The sequence below is a fragment of the Amblyomma mixtum genome, chromosome 7 (assembly GCF_055824585.1).
Source record: "Amblyomma mixtum isolate Tamu chromosome 7, ASM5582458v1, whole genome shotgun sequence".
Lineage (NCBI taxonomy): Eukaryota > Metazoa > Arthropoda > Arachnida > Ixodida > Ixodidae > Amblyomma > Amblyomma mixtum.
In genome coordinates, this window is record NC_143018.1 from 16,144,968 (window position 1) to 16,163,667 (window position 18,700).

The 18,700-nt window shown below is 47.5% G+C and overlaps 1 protein-coding gene across 1 annotated transcript; it reads right to left on the bottom strand.

The window, feature by feature from the left end:
* Nucleotides 1-2,408: 2,408 nt before the first annotated feature.
* On the bottom strand, nt 2,409-18,187 carry Sps1 (inactive selenide, water dikinase). The gene is made up of 6 exons (XM_089551792.1): nt 17,764-18,187; nt 17,519-17,622; nt 13,406-13,668; nt 10,342-10,532; nt 9,052-9,264; nt 2,409-6,414 (listed from the first exon to the last, which is right to left on the bottom strand). The coding sequence occupies exons 1-6, from the start codon at nt 18,029-18,031 to the stop codon at nt 6,230-6,232; spliced, it is 1,224 nt and encodes a 407-aa protein (XP_089407918.1). The 5' UTR covers nt 18,032-18,187; the 3' UTR covers nt 2,409-6,229.
* Between the last annotated feature and the right edge of the window lie 513 nt (nt 18,188-18,700).

The following is an 18,700-nucleotide window of genomic DNA, read 5'->3' on the forward strand; positions in this document are numbered from 1 at the left end:
CCACGAACTTGCTATTTCGCTGTGGCGGTACTCCGAGCAGGCACAGAGACCGACCTTGAGCCGTTGCCTAGCAACCGCCGAAGCTACCACGCCATCTGGCATGACATCACATCGCGCGCCTCGCCGCCGTTTGGTATGACGTCACCCCGCGCGCCTCGCCGTAGCGCTCGCCTCTACTCACTTCGCCAGCTGTGTCGCATGCCTGGTAACATGTCGGAGGATTGAAAAAGAGAGCTCGCGTGCGCCGCAACCAAAGTTGAGGCGGCTTGGCTTTCCCTACGTATATACCGGCATAATCGAGCTAAGGCATTGCCGATTTTTATTGCGTAAGCAATACTCCGCCAGGTTTCGAGTCGTCGCGCAGCTCCCGGCAGTAGCCGAGGTCAAACAGATGGCGCGCCGTTGCCATAGCAACAGTTTCTGATGCGCTCTACCAGGCGGCAGGAGCATCGCTGCGCCGACGCCGCTGCCTAGTCGCGCGCTCTCGACGCATGTGTCGGAATGTGGAGAGAGGAAGCGGGATGGAAACGGGGAATAAATACTCGCGTTCGCCTCGGGCAAAACAGTTGCTGCTTGCTTACGCGACTTGCCCGGTTTAACCAGAGCTAAACCTCAGCTAATTTAAGAGAGGCAAAGCTCGCGTGCATTCCGGCTTCGGACGACCAATTTTTTCTTGTCCAACTGCAAGTTCTATAACTGTCGCCAAAAATGAAACCATTCTGCGCATACGCTAGAGAGAATGGGCCACAGTAAAGGAGTCATGGAAGAAGAACTCGGGAAGACCGCGGAAGTTCTGGTGGCTACCAGAATCCTGCACGTACTGCCGTGTACCTGTGCACCGAAATCATCAACACGGCTACTTTTTAAGCGCGAAAGCGCTACTGCACTAGCAAAGCTGAAAAACCCGAGGTATGAGCCGCAATGGCGCTACGAGAGGGGTGGAGAGAGTGGGGTGGGCTCGCGGCGCCGCCGGTAAACCGGCCGCTAACTCTTCCAACATGTTCCCTCTCTCGGTCTCAGGGAGGAAGTCTGCTCGCCGCTGTTGCTCCAAGAAACGGACCCTTCACCGGCGCACTCCGCAGTCCCCGCTCCTGACGCGCGAGAGCCAGCGGCGCCGGATTGACGCGAGAAACCGCGCGGCGGCGATAGACGCGCGCTGCTCGTGCGGTGTCTTTTTCATGTGGTTGCGTTTGAGGTGGTGTTGCGTCAAGCGCTTTCGCACGTCCTGTAGTCGGTTTAAAAACGTTAGCACCCTGCCATTCTCTTCGAAAAAAAAAAATGGTTTTTGAGAAAAGGACATGGCGCAGCAATTGCCTTACATCTCGGTGGGCACCGAGATGTGGGAGTGAAAGAAGAAAGAGAGAAAAGGGTGCCATAGTGGACGGCTCCGAAATAATTTCGGCTTCCTGGTGATCTTTAACGTGCAAATGGCATCGCACAGCACACGGGCGCCTTTGCATTTCGCCTCCATAGAAACGCGGTCGCCGCGGCCGGGTTTGAACCCGGGAACTCCAGTACAATAGCCGAGAGCTCTCTAACCACTGAGCCACCGCAGCGGCTCACAGAAAGTAGACGACAACCAAACCATACCACAGGTGGAATCCAAACTAACAACCTCAAAAGGTGCAAAGCAGACATACATAGCTCTTGATATATTTGATAACTCATGTTTTCAGAAAACGAGCAGGCTGTACACGAAAGCAAAATATGAGTGTTTTGAAAGCCTCATATTTTCTGTAGGAGTGACAAATGCAACTTTGCAGCTCTATACACGAGTCACAGCAAGCCTTATATTACACCCAAAAAATCTGCTGGGGTTTAACTCTGCTTAAACCGATGCATGAAATGTGAAAGTGCAGTGGAGTAAATGGCGATGCCACAAGCAACAGCATAGCAACGAGATGTCACAAATCTAGAAAATGTGAACTAATTTTTCATGGGTGGTCCGTATCGGCCCAGGTCAAATTTAAGGGTAACACGGGCAAAATTTTTGGAATTGACCCGAGCCAAATTTGTAGGTCTCCATTGTGTCAGGCATGCCCAATTATGGTTGGTCATTGATTTTGGTCCAGATTGGCCAAGGTCAGATTTTAGGGTGCCTCGGGCAAAATTCTTGCCGCATAGCACCCCAGTTAAAGCCACGAGCGATGCACAAGCAAGACACACAAGCAAGATTTTTGCTTGACTCCGACGATTGTATGAGTGCTTTCACACTAATAGCCATCTCTTGCAGTGCTGTACAGTGCTGTCCATTTCTGGAGTGAACATGCAAATGTGCAGTTACGGACAGCAGCAAAGCAGCACTCCTGCACAGTACAGTCGTTTTAAAAATAAAATTGCGAGAATACCTAACACACGGGAGAATGTATGATCGAAACTGCCAAATTTTGAAAAATGTAGCTCTTGAATGGGGTACAAAGACATTTATCAACAATTTCAATTTACAAAAATGTCGATTAGCACGTCTTGGCACAAGATCGGAACAGATCACATTCTAGTGCTCGCAGAATTCAGACAGAGTTTGCGTTGTCTTAGGCGCGGAAAGAATTCGTAGCGCATCTGGTCCGGCGACAGCAATGACAAAAGTAACCAAAATCTCTTCATTATTGGATGCTTCGCCCGTTTGCACCTAAGTATTGCAGGGAAGCCATCGCGGTGACTGATTGTCGCAGCGTGTTTTTTTAGGCGGCGTTCCCAGACCCGCCCCGCTCGCTGTAGTTATGGATGCTTCACCAACTTGCCTTATGCAAAGCGAATAAACCTTACCATTTCTCCTCTTCAAGTCGTGTCCCCGCAAAAACGGCTGTCTCGAATGCTAGCGTGCCATTTTTATTTTGTTGGTGATTGTGGTGATGCTTCACCAACTTACACCTAGGCACCGCACAGAAGCCACCACGGCGGGTGACTGCCACTGCAGTTTAGCTCTTCGTGTCGGGTACCCTCAAGTTCGGCCCACTTACATGTTTGCACATGTGCAGTTGCTCAAAAAAACATATTATACGACCACAGTTAGTCGGAATTTTTTTAACGTAGTAGTTGGAAAATCGTGTTATCCGTGAAAGTGTTAACCGGGAGAAACACAATGCAATTCTAAAGGACATTTTTAATGTCCGCGATTTTGAGCGCACGAACCGGGAACATATCAACGAGGTTTTACTGTACATGCGCTGTGATGAAGCGAACGTAGCTTGCTTTGTTCTCTGGTACTGGGCCATTAGAACTTGTTGAACTGTGGTGCTCAGGCACCATCACTAGTACCGGACATGATGTGTCATCTTACACAACCACTGAGTGCACGTTCTGGGAAGTATCTTTTATGATTTGCTTACGTAATGGTTTGGTTCAGTATTATCAATGAATGATTAGAAGTCTGTAAAGTCACTGAGAATATTCCTTGTGGTATAGTCAACACGATAGCGTTAAGGGCCCCACATCGCAGAAAAGCCGGTACTGGCGTTGGCAGCGTAACACGAGAACCTCAAAATAAAAAAATCCTGCTGAGATATGAAGAATCAAAACCAGGTCTTTCAGATTGCGAGGTGAGCACACGCAGAACACACTATGAAGGCTCATGGTTTCAAACTGAATAAAAGTGGACCAAGTGAATGCGTCATGGTTTTTACTTCATTAAGTGTCTTTGTGTACTGATGCGTACATGAGCAATTATAAGTACGCAAAATTTGAAACGGGACCTGATAATCACGTTCTACTCTACAAAGCATTTCAAATGATTGCCGTAAGGTGTGGCAAATCATCGCGATCTATGTCGTAGAGACGAAAGTAAATAAGAATAGCTTCTGTTGAGGTACAATAGGTGGTATTATTACCGTGTTCGCTTTAAGTTTAGGTTCATGAAGTTCTAAGTTCCAAAGCGACTCAGGCTATGAGGGACGCTGTAGTGGAGGGCTTCGGTAATTTTGGCGACTTGGGGGTTCCTTAACGTCCACTGACATTGCAAAGGGGTAGTGGATTTGAATTTGGAGAACTGACAGACAAAACCTTTTAAGACGTCAACTGGTCTGAACACGGAGCTCGGTGATAACACTATGGTTTTGCCCTGGTGAGCGGCAGCATGGGTGCAACCCTTCATGAACTTTTCAGGCTTCAGATGGGCAGGCAGCGGCGACTGGACATGCATGCGTTAAGCCAGTGTGGAGAGTCTCTCTTAGCCTGAGTTGCTTTGGGATGTTAAAACTCCATAACCTAAACCATACCAAACAACAAAGTCAGGCTGAGGACGTATAAAAGTGTGTTGTGTCATGAGACTTAGGTTGCTGTGCGGCTCAAGACAATGACAAGCGAATGAGAAGGTGATGCAACCGGGACCCGATAACACTGCTGCGTTTCACTCTTAAAAGACGAAGCTTAAGCGTCCTCCAATTTTTTAACAATAACCCATTTTCTTCACACACAATGCACCTTCCCACAGTACAATTCAACGCTGAGGTTGAACTTTGCACAAACCATTGGCTCTAGGCTATTAAACAATGCTGAGTTTATACTAGAGGTCCAAAGAAAGTTCTTGTTTTACAGCATCCATGGCAGTTTGTGTTGCACAAAACTGTTACTTATTAAGGAAGAGTGAATATTTCGCTGCCATTTGCTTTTTGCTAAAAGTGAAGAGAACCATTCAGTCCTTGATAAAAAGTACTCTAAAGCAACGCTCCAGCATAGAAAGCATTTTGCGATGACTGACTTTTGACTGACAAGGCGTGCTTCTGTGTTGCAGCAGATGACGCAAAACACTGCGATAGGGTCCTTCCACACCCGTGCCTTGCAGACCATGACTCGCTTGTTCACCACAGAAGTGGACAACTTTGTACAGCCACAAAGAAAATAAAATATAATGAACTGCAAGACAAACACGGCACAAACAGTACAATATAAAAACATAAGAGAAAGCCAAACAACCAACCCAAAACTAAACACAATCCTAAAAGGAGAAAGAAAAGTCCACACCACGCACACACTATCTGGCCAAGGAGCCTGAAACCCACTTTCACCAACACACAGTTTGACACTATACACTGCCAGCTCCACAGCACATGTGGGTCCTGGAAACAAACAGTTGGGTGGTAGCAGCAGCCAGCACCGCAGTGACTTGGCTGCAGCGGACAGGTACCTTGAGCAGTGGTTGCCAAAGCAGCGGCTCGGCAGTCTGGAAGAACTCGTTGCCCGAGAGCTGCTCGGTAGTCTCAGTAGATGCGCGGATTCGTCAACTTCACTGTTGTGCCAACAAGCAGACTAGAGCATGTGCAGTTCTCTGAACTGGCTGTCAAGCAGTTAAAAGCAGCTCTAACGAACCTGATAATAGGCCAGTTAGCTGTCACAAAGGAAAAAAAAAAACAAATAGTGCGCCAGTTTTCTTTTGTTGGAACGCACTCCTTGGCTCAAATACAACCACGTGGAAAGGAAAACTAAATGAATCAGTGCAATGTCAGGCACTTCCCTTTGGAAGTCCATCTCTTTTTGTGGCCTCACACTCTGCCCACAAATGTGCGAGGAAACATTTGTTCACCACTGTCTGCATTACACATCTTTACACTACACCTTTACGTTACCTTCACATTTATCCCCCAAAAAAACAATGCATAACTGTGGCTCCTAGCATGTACAGATCACAAAGTTTTGCAGGGAAGCTACAATCAAACATACTGCTGACTGAAGTCAGAGATATGGTTAAATTTCTGCCCGAATTCAGCAACTACTTGCCTTTCGGTATTTCGCTTATTCAACAAAATGCATGTGGTCGCCTGTAAATGCAAGATTAGCGCAGGATTTAGTGCTGCGAAAGACGGAAGCCCAGAAAACTGACACACATGAAAATGGCAGTGAATGCAGTGCAGCCGGAGAGGCGCGTGAAAAATGCACAGGGGACTGTCCACGCACAAAAGCCACGGCTATACCTGACTCCTCGTTGTTGGCACATCCCATACACATCAAAAGATGCACAACCCCGTCACTATGACGAGATGCAGCTTGTCGGAGGAAGGCAACTCCCCAGTCGGCTGCTTGCCCCCACCAAACAGGTTTCGGCAATGCACAACCGATTCACAGAGCAGGTCGTTCCCCAGTTGGTGATCGCGTCTTGCAAGACGAAAGGAACATCAATGCTGGACTTGTGCTGCTGCTGGAAAGCGGTGACGGTGCTGAGCTGCAGAGAATGGGCACAGCTGCTGCGGTGCCGAGGGACCGCACGCGGCGCACAGTTTGCCTCGTCAATGGTGTGCTACCAGAGTTCACCTTCCCTGTCTTTGGAGGGCACCTCAATCACTCGAGGCTTGTCGATGATGCGTGCAGTCCGACAGCCCTTCTCCACGATGCCGATGATCCATGCCTGGTATCCTTCCTGTTTCTCGATGTCCTTGCAGTAGGCTGCTGCCTGCTCTCGGGGGAGACAGATCAAAAGGCCACCTGTGGCGAAAAAAAAAAAAAATCAAATTGCAAGCACCACTGTTGCGGTGCTAAAAAATGGTGACGAGAAATTTCAGCTGTGTCCCAACGTGTGGTTGTTAAAGACGTGGTTTTTAAAAAAAGATGGTTCTCGTGCCACCGCATCACTGCGCCTATTCTACTCAGCACGTCATGCCAGCTCACACAGATACCCGGACGGCTCTCAAACTTTGCACCGCCTGGACATGTTTGCTTCAACAAACTGTTGCAAGTTCGCGGTCATTCTGTCAGCTTCTTTCCTGTGTCCTTTCACTTGTGCGGTTCTTGTTTTTTAAATTCCAGAATTATTAACTGGATTTGAGATTTCCTTGAGGGGTGATGACTCTGCATGTCCTTTTTCACATGTACCGTATAATGCGGAATATAGGTCGAGGCGGAATATAGGTCCAACGAGTTGCTAATGCAACATTTCTTGAATGCCCGCACCACCATATCGTCGGGCAGCGAGCGCCAAGCCTGAGCCACCCAGGTGGCCACAGTGGCGAGAGGCGGCCTGCGCAGCCGGCCGATTGGAGTATTTGGGTTGTCGCTCGCCATCCACTGATTGTAGGGTTCACGCACGCGGTCTTTGAAGGGCTTATTCAGCACGACGTCCAGTGGCTGAAGTGTTGAAGTCATGCCCCCCAGGAATGACAACAAGCTCCGTCCTCCCGCCGCATCTTCTCCGAGACGCCAAAGTGTCGCTGGGCGGACATGTTCCCATACTCTTCGGCGAATTCGATAACTTTTCTTTTAAACGCCGCGGTGAACTCATGTCGAGTACCGGCACTCATTTTGCGGGCTGTCGTGAAATTAACATGTTACAATGCCAAGAACGATTACCGCCGTCAGCGTTTAGCCGCGTCGGTTGACAAAGAGGAAGGAAAGAATCGTCAGCATGGAAGCGATAACTATGCGGATGCCAAAATGTCCGCGGCTCGCACATGTTGCCAGACGACTATTCAGTTTGTGGCAAAGGCCGGTATATAAGTCGAGGGGTGACCGTTTGGGAATATTTTTCGGAAAAAACCTCGACCTATATTCCGCACTATACAGTATGTCAGCAAGGAAAGAATGGAAGTGAATAAATGTGAATGCCCTCAGCGCCTTCTGAAACTTGCTGGAGTACCCCAAGGCTATAAAGATGAAGGCCCCTGATGAAGGAGATTACTAACAGAATGAATATGCCTCTCCTCCTTGCAACCTCCTCCTTGAAACAGTAAGTGCCCAGACTCGAGCGCCGAAGCGTGGAGTGCTTCCTGTGACAACTACCGCCCATTCCCTCTCCTCATAATGCCAAGCTGGAGTGCCCGAATACTCCTCTCATTTTCCTTCACAGTCTTCTGAACGACTTTCTCTAACAAATACATCTGTAAAAAAGAACCTCCACTGGAAGCATGAAAACCAGTTTCCAAAGCGGATTCCAGAGGACAGTTTTGAAAAAATGCCAATAATACCCATGAACAGCGAATGTGAAAAGTATGCAAGCTTTGGAAAGGTACCATTTTGAAAACGATGCAAGCTTCCTCATTTTTATGCAATCAGTAGCTTTAATAACATTTACAGTTTGAATAAACTGCAAAAACCAGTTGATATATGGAGATTTACAGCGATGTCACCAACCTTCCTTGACCTAGCATACTCCGCACTGTTAATCAGATGTCTCATTGGTGCCAGTGGTCTCTTAGTTTCCAGAAATCCTTTTAAAATGCAGCACATTTGTAACATAATATAACCATTCAGCAGAGCCACTTATGACTACTTACGTGTGAGAATATCAAAGCATTAAAGTGCAGAGTCATGCTACGTTGCAGAATGACTATGATTCATGAGTCACGACTACAACAAGGCATGACTATGCATATTTTGTATTAATGCTATACATCTTACATTAAGTTACTTTAAAGTGCTGAGCACATTTGCAACATAGCATCAATATTCTGTAAGCTATACCCGTCAAGTTGTTTAGAGTGGGTGAAGACGACACCTTAATTTTGCAGGGACTTTATTAAGAACTGAAACTGCACCCAAACAACTGAAATGGACATCATGTGACGGGCACACCGTAATTTAGGGCAGCCATTTTACCAGCTTTACAACAAAAATTAGATGAAGCTGTCCTGAGTCTCCCTTTAAATTTATTATACATAATACTGCAGACCTCATATTATGGTCCAGGCAGGATGGGCAAAAACAAGGAAGAATCAATATTTGTGCCCTAATATGAACAGGCAACAAAATTTTCAGCACCTTCTTTTCATTACAAACCTGTAATGTTACAAAAACTAAGTTTCTCTGTAACGTTGTACTATAAACTAAGTTCCCAAGTTCTTGACATTGACAATTTTGGCCGTTTCCAATAAAGCATTGCCGGCCTAAATCAAAATTTCCAGTTACACCGGCCATAACAATAGCACTGAACCTTCTTCTTCAAGATGGAACAATATCGGCCCTATCAAATCTAAATTTTTATTTCACCCTCCAGATGTCAGGAGCAGACAGAAAGCTGAGACCTTTTCTACGGCTCCCGTTTATGTAACTAAAGGGACTGGAGTTCGACCCAGTCTGAAGCCACCCTGGCTGCCTCTTGCAGTTATTCAGCAGCTGTGCGCAACTCACCGGAAGTCTCGGGGCAAAAACCCTGCAGCAGTTGGAAGGTGGAGCCACAGGCCTTGGCTACGGCAGCCATCTTGGCCAGCACTGGCAGGTTATGGATGACGAAGGAGACATCGTTCTTCTGTGCCCGGGCCAGCAGCTGTGCATGGCCCAGGAGGCCGCCACCCCGCACGTCCGTGGCACCGTGGGCATTGTACTTGTGCATCAAGAGCGCAGCTGCACACGGAGCAAAGGTGAACAAGCAGAAAAGTTGAAGGAATGTTCAAGCGATGCGATATATGCTTCAGTACCAGCTGTGTGCGCAAGGAGGATGTGGACGAAAAAAAGCTTATTTCACTGCATTTCGCTGACAACTACTGCATTTACGCAACTGTAAGTCGACCTATTTTTTTTTTACTTGAAAATTGGAAGCGTCAGGGAGGGGTGTTAACTTACAATTGAAACCAAAGCATGGCACTATAAATAAAAGCGAGACAAATGTGATAGCAGAGATGCTACAGAGTGATTGCAATTTTATGTTTGCTCTATGGCTCAACCCAATCGCATTTGTTTACTCAGCACACTTGTTCGGAAGTATTTCCTTTTTTTTTTCTTTACTTTTAACTGCAAACTCATCGCTCATGGGTGTGTCGATCGTTGATGAAAGGGCTGCTGTTCCAACAGTGGCAGCACTGCCACTCGGAATGGCAGCAATTGCAGGGAGTGTTGGTAGCTGATGGAAGAGCCGGCGCTGCTCACACAGAGTTTCTCTTTGGTACTGCGGCCATGTTTTACCAGTTTTTATTGCAGTGCTTCACCAATCGTCATTCGTGCTCCGGGGACAGTAAGCGTTCGACGCTCGTTCATGGCTACATTCAAGGTGGCTGTCATTTTTTACGCCGAAGAAACGCACAACTGCACTGGGCCACAAGTTCGACGCTTCAGAACAGGCAATACAGGTGCAGCAGCTGCAGCGAGGGAAAATTTTCAGCTGTTCCACACGATGTCGTGGTGCGGCTGTTTGCGAAGTGAGAGATTTCGTGGAACGGTGACGTGCTACACATGCTTGTGAAGTGGAGGATTTTGCTGGATGACGATGTTAGAACAACGTGCTGTGGGACTGCAGCAGCGACGATGACGGCAGCACTAATGAGGACAATGGCGCAAGTGTAGACGAATAATCCAGTGACCAATAATTCAATTTGAAATGTGCTCAGGCATGCCTTTCTTTCTTGTCATGCGATATAAGAGGGGTGGAGGGGGGTCGACTACAATTGTGTTTTTACGGTGGTAGTCTCGAACAGCACAGTATACCTGTGCGGTTCAGACGTGCCATGGAATCGCGGGCCCGGTGGCACGCCTTGTGGACGTCGTCCTCGCCCACGACCAGGCGGACCCTGTTCCACCGTTCCGGCTGCTCCAGCCACTGGAGGGCGCTCACCGCCACCTGACTGCCCAAGGGCTTGGTCAGCACCAGCACGTCACCCACCACAGCATTGTCCGCCCTGGGATGACAACACGCACGCAGGTCACCCGAGCGTTCACAAAAGGGCAGACGCCAGATTCCAGCAGAGGAAGCTCGTGCTCACTATTCTGAAGTGCTAGCTGTATTAGGTTAGTTCCCCCAGTTTCGCATTTCGTTGTCCAGTCCACAATGCCTCATTTGAACCGGTGCAGGAGGAATCAGAGCAAAAAGATAAAAAGTAGTGGGCTCAGGGGCACCCTCCCCTGGTCTGCACCCTCCGGTGAAGGCCAACATGGGTGATGAAATTTCAACTGGAAGCCCCGACGGAAACCGTGATGCTGAGTGCACTACTACTTACCGTATTTACTCACATAATGATTGCACTTTTTTTTTCAAAAAATTGACGCAAATTTAGGGGTGCGATCATTACGCGGGGTAAATTTAAAAAAAAAGAATTTTTGAGCACCGCAAACGCAAACAAGTTGCAGGCAGACAACCCTTATCACACGTGTGCGCTACCCGCGGTTATCGCGAACCGATCTTGGCGATCTCGACTTACGTTGTTATGTACGGAGAAAAGCGCAAGGGCTGGCCCACTTCAAGAACGTACTTTCTTCGCACTAAATCACATTCCAAGAGCAACGCATCAAAATAGGCAGTGTGTATAGTGCTGCGCGACGGCGCTTTTATGCGGCCTTCGATCTCATCCGATAGCGCGGCAAAAGCATACAACAGCGTACAACAGCAACGTCCCGCGGCGCTCAAGCTACGCATTTTACCGCCGAAAATGTCCGGTCCCTGCCGCATCGGTAGGTGACACGTTCGCAACGCTCGGAGCACTGGATTCCGCGCGCTTACCGCAATGGTGCCGCCCACGAGCGCGGCGGACGACAGCACTCTGTACTTTCTAGTCGTCGCTAGGCCTAACTTGTTTCGTATCGAAGTCACAGTGGACGGCGCTTTTGAATGTTGAATGTTTTGAATTACAACGCTGTAATGAATGTTCTACTTATGGTGCTGCCTTACTCACTACCTCATTGTTTCATATTAAAAGAAATATATACGATTGATTTCAGTGACACCTTCGCAGCGGTGCTGGCATGCATGAAGATTGGGCAGCTGCTAAGCGGCTGCGAACGTAAAACTAGCTTGTATCGCAGTTATTACTCCTACCAGCAACTCGGTACAGGCCTGCGATCCTCAAGGAGGATTCCTTTTTGACGTTCCCGTATCCCAGGGCTTATTATTTACGAGAACAATAAAGTTTAGCTGGATCACCACGTCACTTCGTTGCACCACAACCCAGAACGGTGGCGAGACTTGCGACAACGGCGAACCATGATTCGAGATAACCGCAGTAAAGTGTGGTATCCACGGTTAAGCATAACCGCATTTAGACTTCCCGTGTGACCGCAGGTGAACCAACAGGCGGCTGCCGCTGCAATGCTGACAGAGCAAGATGGTAATCTGCATGTGCCACCTGTCAGACAGATAAGCAAATACGATCATCGTCGGTTAGACTTGACATCGTCGACCAATTGCCGCGGCAAGTTCGGGGTGTGATCATTAGGCGGGGAATAAAAAAAACTGAATTTTGCCAACAAAATTCGGGGGTGCGATCATTATGCGAGTAAATATGGTAGCTACGAATTCGCTCAATCATTCATAGGCTATAACAGCTATTGGAGCCTCACCAGTGGCAGTGTTAGTATTGTGTTCCCGCTCCAGCTACCACTGATCACTCATCATATCCCGAGGGTAAGTAGTCGTCAATTTTTCATGACAACTTTTGTCATTTAAGAAGGTTCACCAGTGTGATCGACAGATTATCAGAAACTGTAGTGTGCCTAAATCTGGCCAATTCTCATGAGGGTCTGCAGCAACTCTTCATCTTTAAGGGGAGGAAATGCTGTGCACTGATTTCCTAAAGACACTTTCAATTTTTACAAAACAAAGGGCAAATATCCTGAAAAATCGCCCTTCTGAATTAGGGTTTCACTTTTTATGCCTCTTCCAAAAACAAAAATGTTGAAGTCTTGCTTGCAAAATTTCCTCCCTTTTTCTTCTTTCTGGGTTCTTCATATACAACTTTTATCCACACAAAGACTGCAGTTTTTGTTTTAGAGGCTCCGGAGTGCCTTACAGCTGGTGATCCTTTTAACACTTTAAAGGCACTTTGTGCCGAACTATGCACATAACATATGCATATAAAAAAAACCACTTATTTCAACAGAATCGCTTGTCCGGTTTGGAATAACAGTAAATTATGTTTAGGATGAAAAAAAAAAGTCTCACAATTTACTGCAACGTACATGCTACAAAATACAGAAACGCCTAAACATCTGCCCTTGCCAAACATTTGCAACAATGCCTAGACTGATTTTCAACTTTCAAATTTCACACCTCTGTGTACAGGGGGTTTATATATTAATGGTGGTGCTCTCAAAGCCAGTGAAAAGACGAGAAAAACACAAAGAAGTCTTGAATATTCCAGTTGGTGTTGGTTTGCAGTGAACATTGGTTTGGTTTGGTCTATTGGGGTTTAATGTCCCAAAGCAACTCAGGCTATGAGGGACGCCGTAGTGAAGGGCTCCGGAAATTTCAACCACCTGGGGTTCTTCAACGTGCACCGACATCGCACAGTACATGGGCCTCTAGAATTTCGCCTTCATCGAAATTCAGCTGCTGCGGCCAGGATCGAACCTGCGTCTTTCGGGTCAGCAGCTGAGCGCTGTAACCACTGAGCCACCGCGGCGGGGCGGAGTACAGTGAACGTCAGCACTGCTGAATGAACAAGAGGACTATTGGCACAGAAGGAGGCCATTCCGTGCTTCATCTTGCATGCGCTGTGTGCCAACAGCCTTCTTGTGCATTCAACTGCGTGGCTGTTCGTTATGACCGAGGCACACTCACGAGATGAACTCGGCCGGATGGCAGCAGCTCGTTGCGCAGCCTCCTATGATGAGCCAAGGGTTGAGGGCCGTCTGTCCCCCAGTCACGCTGGTGCCCGCCAGCGCAGCTGCGTCCCGAAAGCCGTGCACCAGCAGAGGCAACACCACATCCCGCTCCTTGTCCGTCAGCTTACTGCTCACTCCCAACACTAGGAGCACATTGTCACACTCAGTCACACCGTGTGCATACAGCCCGCTGAGGATGCTGGCACAGGCTATCTTGCCCTGCAGAGGAGGAAAGAAGATTGGCGAACAGTGAGCAGAGGGAGCTCAACATCATAACCGAGCGACCCCCACCAAGTATGCACACCAATGCGTAAAATATTTAACCATATTTTACGACACTACGAAAACAGACACTTATTTTTGCTATGACAGCAACACTGCTGCGACAATCTGCGCCTGTTCTGGCAGGTCCAGATTATTACACTCACTTTTATTTTACTTTATTGTAATCTGCCTTACAAGCCCACATACTACTACTGCTGTCAAAGATGCAAGTTGAATGCACGGCTGCAATTATTACATGTGAAGCCAGCACTGATGATGACAACATACCCTGCCCCCAACCCCCCATTGACACCACATTTATAAAGCGGTGGTCCAGAGACAACAAACGGAGATTAAAAAAAATTCAGCTACAAATGTCCTTTTGGTGCTCCCATGCACTGAAGAAATGGTGTTGCATTATAAGCAGTGGATAATTACCACCATTTTAAAATCAGACATAAAGCATGTGCTTGTACAAGAGAAGGATGGTCCCAGAAAGTAACTGTAGCTTCCATATTAATGCTCTACGTAAAAATAAAAGCATAAAACATGGAGTTATAATGGAGTTGTAAAAGCATTTGAGAATTCTTGTGTGCTCCCTGCATTTTGTGACAATGAAAAGATATGAGAATGACCATGGTGACTTGCAGCAAGCCTTCAGTCACGGCCTGAGCATACGTTGCATTGTTCCGCACCATAGGCTCACTGACCGGAAGCTCACCAGAGACAACCAAAACGTGGACATCCAGGGCCGGATCATTACAATGATGCAAGAGAGGCGGCACAATACCTCCCCAGTTGCACAGAGTGCATTGTGACGACCAGACTCCGAATGAATTGCATGCCTGGTTTCTATCCCTGCTTTACCATGTGCATTTCGCTCTGCACCCAAGCAGTCACTGCATGAGCAATAAGCGATCTCGTGAGCAGTCATTATTACAAAGCTCCACTATTTCTACATGAGCTAATATGCTTTGAGCACTTGTGTTCCTAACAGTGATTTCGCCAGCTATAAGGTCATCTGTTGAGCCTGAAACCGCGGGGTCAAATCCAAGTGATGACGGCCACATTTCAATGCAGGCAAAATGCACTGATGACTACATGCTATGCAATGTCAGTGCATGTTAAAGAACCCTAGGTAATCGAAACTAATTAAGAGTCCTCCACTAGAATGTGCCTCTCTCCCTCATTGCTCGCTTTAACCATAGTGTGGTTCAGGCGTCAATCATGAGAGTTACCGCAACATCCCTCATGAATTTCTGCATAATTTTTCATTCCCTTGTGAGAAGGATTTCAGCCTAGCAAGGTGGGACAACCAATGCAGCAAGAGACCGCACCAAGAAGCCGCCTCACATTTATTATGTGAACAGCTGAAGACATGTCTGCCTTGAATGTTGTGCTGTAGCGCATCTCATGAGTCAGCATGGGATTTTATGACAGAAGAATCGGAGAACCTGGCAGCTTTTTCACTGCTGCTGCAATTCAACAATACAGCTGTATAACATCACGGTATAACATAGGAACTAAGGAAACTAAGGATTCAGGCACAATATGCAGCTGTTATAGAGCAAAAGCAGTATGACACTACCACCAGCATTACTGGATAAAGGCCAGATACCCTACTGTATTTACTCGCATTTAGGTCGACCTTTTTTTTCTGTAATGTTGCCCATAATTAGTTATCGACCTATATTCGTGACCAAAGAACCTCGACCTATATTCGTGACCAAAGAGAGCAAAAGTAGCAAGCTAATGGAGTTCTGTTGTCACGCCCGCCGTTTCAAGCAGCGCCGGCTACACTGGCACTATGCTTTGTATTGTCGCAGTAAATACACATAAAAAATAAAGGAAAAATTAGTGTTCGCAAGTCTAATAAAAACGTTCAGAACTACGGTATAAACGCGTGTAAGGGCCTGCGCCCGTGTTTGGACCGCTCCCCGTTTTCCCGAAGGAAATGTTTAAAAAAATAAATCCTTGTAAGCACCGCACCCGAACTTTCCATGACCCAGGAGGGAATAACCTTCTAAATGCACGCGCCATGTCCTCTGCGATCCCGCTTCGAGCAACGGTGTGCTTGATCGCGGAGGCCACGTAGGAACACAGGAGCTTCCCAGTGCCGCCCATGGATGGCGCCCGAAGTCGCAGTCTTCATCATAGCCAGTGTATTATAGTTTATAGAGGGGTCGTGATCAAAACACAAGCTCCGGCATGCATGTCGAAGCCGCAGTCGCGCATAACACATATATTAAAAATGAATAATTTACGTCAGTTAAAATCTAGCAAAAGTGCTAGTTCAATGGGTCGACTTATATTCGAATAATTTTTTTTTTATTTCTCGGCGAGCCCAATGTATAGGGGTCGACCTATATGCGAGTAAATACGGTACTTCTTTATAGTGGCATTTATTTGAACAAATAATTTAAATCCATTTTTCACACAAAAACAAATATTTGAAACCTGCACCTAAAGCAAATGCACCGACGCTGCATCAGCACAACGAAGTTGATTCAAAATCAAGCGCCGAATTCAGTCTTTGCAGTTAACTGCTTAACCCCTTAACCGTTTCGGACGAGCAGCGCTCGTCCTTGCCAAGCCGTCCCCAAACTGTTATGGACGACTGTAGCTCGTCTCCTCGCTGAACAGGTTCTTCCCTTCAGTGTTTCGGACGAACAGCGCTCGTGTGTGGCTTAGATGGCATTTTGCTCGACAGATGGCAGCACTGATCTGCTAATTTCGTTTTCTTCTACCGCATAAACGTTTTTTTCCTTATGGCAACTTGGGTTCTAAAAATGGCATCCGGCAGAGGCGACGCGTGTTTTGCTGAGCTGTCTTCTCGGAAAAGACGCTTTTCTTTATCGCCATCTTCTCCACATGATGGTGATTCAGACACCGAAGTGTGCATTGTTTCAGGCAGCGAGGTTGACAGTGATGACGTGCTGATCAGTTCTTCCGATAAAGAGAGGACAGCTCGGAAGAAAACTTCACGAGTGCACGTCAGTGGATGAAGATCGATGTCAGCAACATCCCTATGCAAGCCCCTCGGTTTCCTTTTATGGCAGTTCCCGGTTAGACCACTATACGCTTGCCTGATGACTTGCTTGAATATATTTATCGCTTATTACCAGCAGTAAGTTGGTTTTCTGTATTGTGAGTATTAACGAATTTGAATATGTTAATTTGACTTCGTGTTTGCTTCAAATATTTTTTTAAAGATCGAATGCATGCTTTTTATTCCAATAATAATCGAAATCAGGAATAAAAGAAATAAGCAGTTTTGTTAAGAAATTCATTGATATAACAAAACGGTGAAGGGGTTAATAATGTGTCACTTCAGAAGAGAATTTTGATCAGGGAATGCTGAAAGGGGTCGTCACGAACATGTCACTGTAGCACAATAATCAACCAGCGATGAGAAGGCTATATACCTGTTTACCACTGTTCTCTACAGCCATTAGCGCGGGGAACTTGGAGATGTGAGCTACAGGTAAGCGTGCAGCTAGGCAACTGGTTGGTCGTTACCCCCCCCCCCCCCCGTCTCCTCATGCGCGTTGCTGGCGCTAAAAAGCGTCGCGTCCAATACTAACCCGTTACGGGACAAAACATGCATTTGTTCAGCCAAAGAAATACAATCGAAACATAATCGGAACACACAATCGGGTCATAGTTTTGTTTTTGAAATTTACAAACGGTCTTGACTAGGCGGAAGTTTAGCAAGTAATAAAATCATAATGAAAAGAAAATTCAGAGCAGAACAGAAGTGAACATCGATTCGTAGCAACGCTGACAGAGTGGACAAATAGCTCACCATGACATAGGGGTCTTCGACGAGCGGGTACAAGTAGTCAACGCTCTGGACCAGAGATAGTCCACCATGCCGAAGCGGTGTCAAGCTGCATTCGATACCCGAACCTGCGATGATCAAAAGGATGCTTCAACCACGTGACCTCAACGACAGCTGCACTACACAGCGGCGTGTGAACAGCAGATGATGGAGTGCCCATCGCACCACGTCCGAGCAACTATCGAGATCGTGCCACTTTTGGCGCTCACCTGAACGTGGCATGCCCTGAATTTGAAAATACTGTCGCTGCTGACATGACCCGTCGCCGTTTCCGAGTTGTAAGAGTCCCTCCAGGAGTTTAATTTGCGAATCCTGGGGGACTTTACACCCTCATCCTTTCAAATCGGCGAACCGCGTCAGCCTGAAACCGGGGTCCAAGTCATGCGATGCCGGGTCGAAAGGCCGCATAGGGCCGCCGACTTCGAGCTGGACCGCAGCCTGCTGAGCGCCGTTGTTGGCGTTACCGTTGTTTTCCATCACGGTTCACGGCGATGACAGATCCGGTCTTTGAAGATCGCCTTCAGACGAAGCGTCTGCAGCGCGCCGGCGGTCCGAAAAACGAGAGCCCTTCGACCTCTCCTCGCGAGCAATATGGCGCTCGTCTAGGCTTTTGCGGGAGGACGACGCGCTGTGCGGTCGCACGCTCAGTGGTCGGACAAGCGTCACGTGCATTGCTGTCGTCACGGGCGGGCCGCCGGGGCGTGTCGGAAACGAGCCGCGCGCTCCGTAGCAAGCCACATGCGCTCCGCCGGACATGCGCAATGTTGCGTTTTGTTTTGCCGGCGCAACGAACGGTAATCATCGACAAAAGCGTGCGCCGGACGGCGAACGTTGTCAGAGAAGGCTAATAAAAGCGTCGATTTCTTGATGGGTGCAGAGATCTTCGCTGTAATTTTGCTTTTTGCGTTCAGGATTGCTGAACTAAAATCTTAATGCTGCAGAAAAGCGGCGTTACTTTATTTTGTTACTTGTGCTACTTCGCTATAGCCGAAACGGAACTGCCATACTTGAGTTTTCAGCTGGAACGAAGAAACAAACATCTTATGAATCGTTTGAGGGTGAATGGGCATTGTTTTAGGTAAAAAAAAAGGGGGGGGGGGGGGGGGGTTGAAGGCTTGGAAGTAACTTTTCGATCCTAGATGTCAT